General features: G+C 47.0%; 1 protein-coding gene across 2 annotated transcripts; it reads right to left on the bottom strand.

The window, feature by feature from the left end:
* Positions 1-389: 389 nt before the first annotated feature.
* LOC134034934 (thread biopolymer filament subunit gamma-like) lies at positions 390-6327 on the bottom strand. 2 transcript variants are annotated; one of them, XM_062479643.1, is made up of 10 exons: positions 5630-6327; positions 5343-5403; positions 5111-5206; positions 4680-4859; positions 3627-3752; positions 2840-3060; positions 2616-2747; positions 2320-2366; positions 988-1032; positions 390-503 (listed from the first exon to the last, which is right to left on the bottom strand). In XM_062479643.1, the coding sequence occupies exons 1-10, from the start codon at positions 6301-6303 to the stop codon at positions 451-453; spliced, it is 1635 nt and encodes a 544-aa protein (XP_062335627.1). In that variant the 5' UTR covers positions 6304-6327; the 3' UTR covers positions 390-450. The 2 variants fall into 2 exon arrangements, with proteins under 2 accessions (XP_062335627.1, XP_062335628.1); XM_062479644.1 differs by having other exon boundaries at positions 2840-3052; positions 3640-3752.
* Positions 6328-6534: the final 207 nt, after the last annotated feature.

Raw genomic sequence — 6534 nt, 5'->3', positions numbered from 1 at the left:
AGTTTGGACCGCAGAGAGTGGGAGTTAAACAGTTGTGTCTTGCTAATGGGTCTCAATGTGCTTCTGGGAACACACTCTTTAAGAAAGTGAGAGACCTCAGAGGTTTTGGTTGCCCCCGTACCAACTGACACTATGCAGCACCAAGGTGTTATTGATGCCTGTTGGGTGCGATATAAAAGTGTGTACCTACTGCACTCAGACACTTACACAGACTCTCCAGTACGTTTATCTTAGTGGTGTCCTCCATCAAAAGACTCTACACTACACCCTTCCCCTTACTCTTCACAATTCTCACAGAGCAAAAGGCCTTTATGTTATGTAGACTGGTTGTAAGGAGTGTTATCTGTTTCAGTTGAACCAGGAGACAACAGTGAAATGTTTGATTAGATGCAGGCGTGTTTATTAGCAGGAGGTGAAATCCTACACGGTTGGAGTGTGGAGCTCTGACCGCTAAGACTCAGATTCTGCATCAGACGTCATCGTTGTAGTCTCAGATCTGGCATCTGGGGAGAGGGAAGGGAGACAGAGCGAGAGAGATTAGATATAAAGAAAGAGAGACGGATAGGTGGATTGGATACAATAAGAAATAAGGGAGTGGAGAGAGAGAGTGAAAGACAGAGAGAGAAATATGATGAGATGGAAATAGAAAACAAGTTCGAAAAAGAAAGAGAAAGGGGGGGGTTGAAAGAGAAAGAACAGATTAATCCCTCTGTACTTAGACTAACTCAGAGCATCTGTGGTTGAAAGTAAGTTTGTTTTGTGGAAGAAAACTCACTGAAATCCCCGTGACACCAAGGGAAACCCTCACAGCCCCACAACATGACTCTTGTCCCAGTCTATATCTACAATCAGCAGCTAGAGTCGCCAGAGAGAGAGATACAGAGAGGGGTACAAAGAGAGGTACAGAGAGCGATAGAGGGTGCAAAAGATAGAAAGAGGGAGAGAGGAGGAAAGAGAAATAGAGGCAGAGTATGGTTCCTGACTCACCTGTGACAACTTCTTTAGTCTCTGACTCAATGACCTCCTCCATCACTGCACAGAGATTCAGAGAAAGGTGAAAGACAGAGATTGTGATCAACCACAGTTAACATTTATTTACAGCTAGCAGTTTACAATACGCACACAGAGACATCATTTGGCCACAAACTGCTGTCCAAACTGCCGACATTTCTGCGGTGAAGAGGCAATACACAAGAATAAATTGGGTTAAAACTGCCAAACAGTGGCTTGTTACTATTGAAGAGATCTGTCCTTAAACCACTGATCAGTTAACAACAATTAAAGGAAATGATTACTTTATTATTTCTATACTGTGTTCTGAACATAATAAATAATGTTTGATCTATACATTGCAATATTAAGCTCATGAGCACATAACCCTTGGCCAGTCCAGGAGAGAAATATGCCTATATATTAATTATGTTTCTTGTATCATTGATAAATTGATATTATTCTGTTTTAGTATCCCTGCATAGCCATAAGTTGGGTCTTTGTAAGGTGTGACTATGAAAGGCCTGTGTCACTAATGGAAGTCAGAGGTCACAATATTTCCAAAGAGTATCATGCCATGCAACTTTGAATGAGGAAAATAGAAGGAATGACAAGGCCATTTCTACGAGCCCTATCTAAAGACCTAAACAAAAGCTATCTAGCATACAGTGTCCTTTTTCAGTGCCTGCAAAGGCTATGTTAATCATTTTGTATCCTCCCATATTGTGATACCATATACTCTCTTGATTTCCTGTATTCATTGGCCAGTCTTCTGTGATACTCAACTTGAGTGTAACAGACACCTGCACCTCACATATGTGTAATAAATACATAGATTTTGTCTTGAACTTGTCTGGAACTCATCTTAACTATTCCTTCCATTGACTTGTCACTTTCAGAGCAATTGGGTATTATCTGATACGTCTTCACTATCACATCGGTATCAGTGACATGAGCTGACCTGAGCAAATGACATGTGTCACAGGCGTCATCACGTTGCTAATCAGTACACATTTCCTGCTTCTCTTACCCACACTGGGGTTTGAACTCAGGATACTCCTGACGTACTCACGCAACGACCAACTTTTTAATGGCGTGGATGGGTGGTATTTGTACCCAGGAGTGAGGAGTGTTGACCTTATAGTCAACACGGGTTACACACAGAGCAATTTGTGTTTTTTGCATTCAGTTTGGTTCTTACAAAGGCTGGAACATTGGTTTCTATGTACTAGGTCAGATATATCCATCACACCTGCACCTGTGTGAACTGCGGTGCTAGTGAGGGGCACCAGGGTCTGGCTACAGGCAGGTGGGCGCTCTTTCCCTCACCTGTGTATGTGTAGGAGGTCTCTGAGAAGGACATGCTCGCAGACACACTGGGGGAAACACACAAACAGGTGAGTAAACAGACAGAGATTTAATAAGCGGACAAGCAGAGGTGCCACCTGGAGTTGTGAAACGCTCATGAAATTTATCTCCAAGGCCCTCTTAGACAGATGATTAGTGGGGTTCTTTGTAAGCCTAAACATTATGTTGCTCTCTCTCCCCCAAACCAATACCCCTGTTTCTCCTTATTCAGCACCCTGGCAGGTGGGAGGAAGGCACCTGACTTTTGTCAGCCTTACTTCTCCTTTGCCTTGGCCGTGATGGCGGGGGAGGGGCTTCTGACGGAAGGGGGAGGGGATTTGAAGTGGGAGGAGGGGCCAGGTGAGCTGGACAGGAAGACGGAGGAGGAGCTAAAGTTCTGGACGGGGAAGCTGCAGAGGTGAACACAGATGGGAAGGATCAAAAACTGCACCCTGAAAACAAATACAGGCTACTGAGAAGATAATGTGTTTGGCCTCTTGACCTGATGTCGCCTCCATCCATCAATGTCCTGTAGGTGGAGATCTCTGCGTCCAGCGCCAGCTTGACGTCCAGCAGCTCCTGGTAACCAAGGATCTGCTTGTGCAGGTCACCTTTGGCAACCTCGATGGCAGCCTCCAAGCTGGCGATCTGAGCCTGGTACTCAGACACGCCCCCCGAGGCATGGGCATGGGCCTCAGCCAGGCTGCGCTCCAGGGTCAGGCTCTGGAGGGGTGGGCGGGGGGGGGGGGGGGGAGGGAGAGTGATAAAAGTGAGGATTCCAAAACTGTTTCCGTTTTACAATAATTCCAACTTCTACAGAAAAACACCAAACAGCTGACTGCTCTGAGAGAAACCCCCTTGGTGTCCAAGCCCAGAGCAGACAGACAGAGGAAGCTGCTGTGATTGGTCCCTTGTGATTTGTATTAGCAGGCTCCTTTGTAGCTTCTGGGAAAGCACGGCTGCTCTTGTGCCCTCGATGCACTGGGGACTTTGGCACGAACACAACTGCTCAACCACTTCCTCTGTGTCTGTCGTCTCGCAGTGATTTATTTCACGATAATCGGTAACATCCTGGAACTGTTACAATAAAAATGCCTACGAAAGGCAAATTTCACAATACCCCTCACTTACCTTAAAATAATGTTATGCTACAAAGACTTTTCTACCTTCAAAGTCTTTTGAAGGTTATTTTTGGTGTATTATTCCGTTTTCTTATATTCACACACTCAAGCCTCCTTGACACATGCACGCACACAAACAGACAGACACACACACGTACACACACTCACAACATTGGCAAAGCTCTGTAGCTCCAGACTGAGGGCCTGCAGCTCCTTCCTGCTGGAGGAGATCTCTGCCTTGGAGGCCGACAGGGCCTGGGAGCTGCTGGCGGAGGCAGCCTGTACCTCATCCATCTGGGGAGGAGAGGAGAGAGTGGAGAAGGGAGAGGAAGAGAGGAACGGAGAGGTGACGAGAAAAGTGGAGAAGAGAAGAGGTGTCAAGTTTAGTTTTCGCAGTCGCTTTGACAAACGGTGTTGCGTGGGAGAGCATAAAATGCATGGTTTTGCATCATGGGAAAGTGAACTCGTGTGCGTCCATCTCCACCAATAGAAAGCTGAGTGCATATAGCATGAACATCGCTGTAGCCCACATTACACACCCCCACAGTACACACTGTGGCTTGGAGAGTTACACTCAAAACAGGAAGAAGGTACATTATGGTTGACTAGCCACCACTGGCCTGCTACATTGAACTTTTTTCAGGTCTGCAACCTATAACTTTGTTCAGGTCTGCAAATGATCTGATGGAGTTTAATTTAATTTTCTCTGCGTGGGCGCTCTTCTCTGGTTTGATGAAGCAGGTGGCCTGCTCAAAAAATGCAAATCAAGCCCACCCCCACACTCGAGGAAGATGCAAGCTAACAGTGAATGAAAGTATTTGGATCCCAGGTCAGATGCACATTTAACTCTAACGAACATGGTTTGTTTGTACAATAGACAAAATTGCATTGAGTTGCATTGAAAGAGTCTCTTTTAAACTAACCTGTTTTCTAATTACCATGTAGGTCATAGTTAAAGACTTGGTGTTATAACACCTACAATTCTTATCAACTAAATATCGTCTCAAACCATAAGGCCATTGATGTACATTATGTCGTCATGTCAAGTGCCCCCTGCTGGACACACAAATCAATGTCTACCACGGAACTGGAGAACTATAAACGATGTGTTGGAATTATAAAACACTACAATATCTATTTCTAGACACTATTGTTTACTGATATTTCAAACTTAATTCACAAGACAAGAAACGCAGGTGAAGAGTGTCGGATGAGCTGTACCTTGAGTTTGTAGTACGCGTCAGCTTCCTCTCTGTGTTGTCTCACACAGTCCTCGTGCTCCATCCTCATCTTGTTGAGGGCGGCCGCCACGTCGAAGGACTTGTCCGTGTCCACCTGGATCATGGAGACTGACGTGTCCGTGGACGAGGCTCCCAGCTTGGACTGCAGGCTGAACAACTCCTGACCACAGAACCAGAAATGTCACGTTCTGCCTTGTTTTTGTGTGGTTACTCAGGTGTTGTGTTGTGGGGCGGGTCGAGGGGGGTGTTGTATTGTGTTGTGGTGAGTTGTTTGCTGTTGGGGGGGTTGGGGGTGGAAGGCTTCTGTTGTGTTTCTTTCTTGGAGTGTTTAATGTTTTGGTTTTGGTTTTGTTGTTGTGGTGTGTTGGGTGGGGTTGTGTTCTGTGTAAGCTATAGCCACAGTGGCATTACCTCATCCTGAGTCTTGGTGACAAAGTCCAGATCTTCTTTCAAGCTGGAGTGTTTGGCATGCAGTTCAACACTTACGTCAGAGGCCATATCAATGTCCTAAAAGCAGACACATTTTCAACAATTACATGTACAACTACACCTACAATAAGCACTGACTGTTGATCAGTCACTATTCATGTTAGACAATTCTCCTGTTGTGTCATATTTTCATGACCACATTAATGTTGCCTACCCTTTTCATTGATGCAATATCTGCTTCAAGCTGAAACCTCACACCCTGCTCAAAATCATATCTGCAAGACAAGAAAACAGAAGCCAAAATATATCATTTACATTTCACATAAATGTAGAAAAATATGCACAGTAAATCCACAGTAGCTCTATTTCTAAGAAGCTTCCTATATCAAATATATATATTTGATGTAAGAACGGATACAGTCCTTTAAGCCTCAGTTACATTTGGTATGTTAGCCGTTCTCTCTCAGAGTAAGGTATGTATTTTCATGAAGTGTCCCTTACTTGGCCTTCAGTTCGTGGGCCGTTCCCCGGATGCCGTCTAGTACAATCTCCAGCCTGACGGTGTCCAAGGACAGGCTCTCCAGCTTCCCCCTGTGCTCCACCAGCTGGCTCTCGTACCCCGCCGTGGTGACCATCCCCGAGCCCTCATGTGCCACGTCCGCCCCGCCGGTGAGCTGGGCCAGCTGGGCCTCTAGAGCGGCGTTCTCCTGATGGAGCTGCCTCACCTTGGTGATGTAGCCTGCGAAGCGCTCGTTGAGGCCAGAGAGCGTGTGTTTCTCCGCGGCGCGGGTGAGGACCGGGGCCAAGGCGAGCCCACCAGCCTGGGCGGAGCTAGCCGCAAGCAGGGAAGCCCCTGCGCTCATCCCCCCGGCGGCCATGGTACGGCCCATGGAAAAAGCAGAGCTGGCCATCAATGCCCCGACACCTCCTCCACCTCCACCCAGCCCAAAGCCTCCACCACCTCCTAGACCCAGCCCTCCACCCAGTCCCAGCCCATAGCCTCCTCCTCCACTCCCTAGACCCAGACCACCACCTAGCCCCATCCCCATGCCTAAGCCAGTCCCAGAACGGAGAGCAAGGGCCATCCCTCCAGCACCACCACCAGCCAAACCCAGGCTGGAGAAGCCCAAACCACCAGACCCGGACAGCCTGGAGGATGACAAAGAGAGAGCCATGATAGCTGGAGCAGGCAGAGATGTGCTTCAGGAAGCTAGTGGGGTGTGGATGAACACAGAAGGTTTATATAGAGAGATCAGGAGACAGACACGCCCAAACACACCTAGCCTAGATGGAGATCCCAAGGCACATCCAACCATCAGAAAATCACAGAAATCTATAAATATGTCACATAAGCAGTCACCTTGAGGCTATTCTGTAGCTTAGGATTGTTCCTATAGTTGCTTCAA

Source organism: Osmerus eperlanus, chromosome 15 (assembly GCF_963692335.1).
Source record: "Osmerus eperlanus chromosome 15, fOsmEpe2.1, whole genome shotgun sequence".
Lineage (NCBI taxonomy): Eukaryota > Metazoa > Chordata > Actinopteri > Osmeriformes > Osmeridae > Osmerus > Osmerus eperlanus.
Note: the sequence above shows the minus strand (reverse complement) of the source record. Positions and strands in the feature narration are given on the sequence as shown.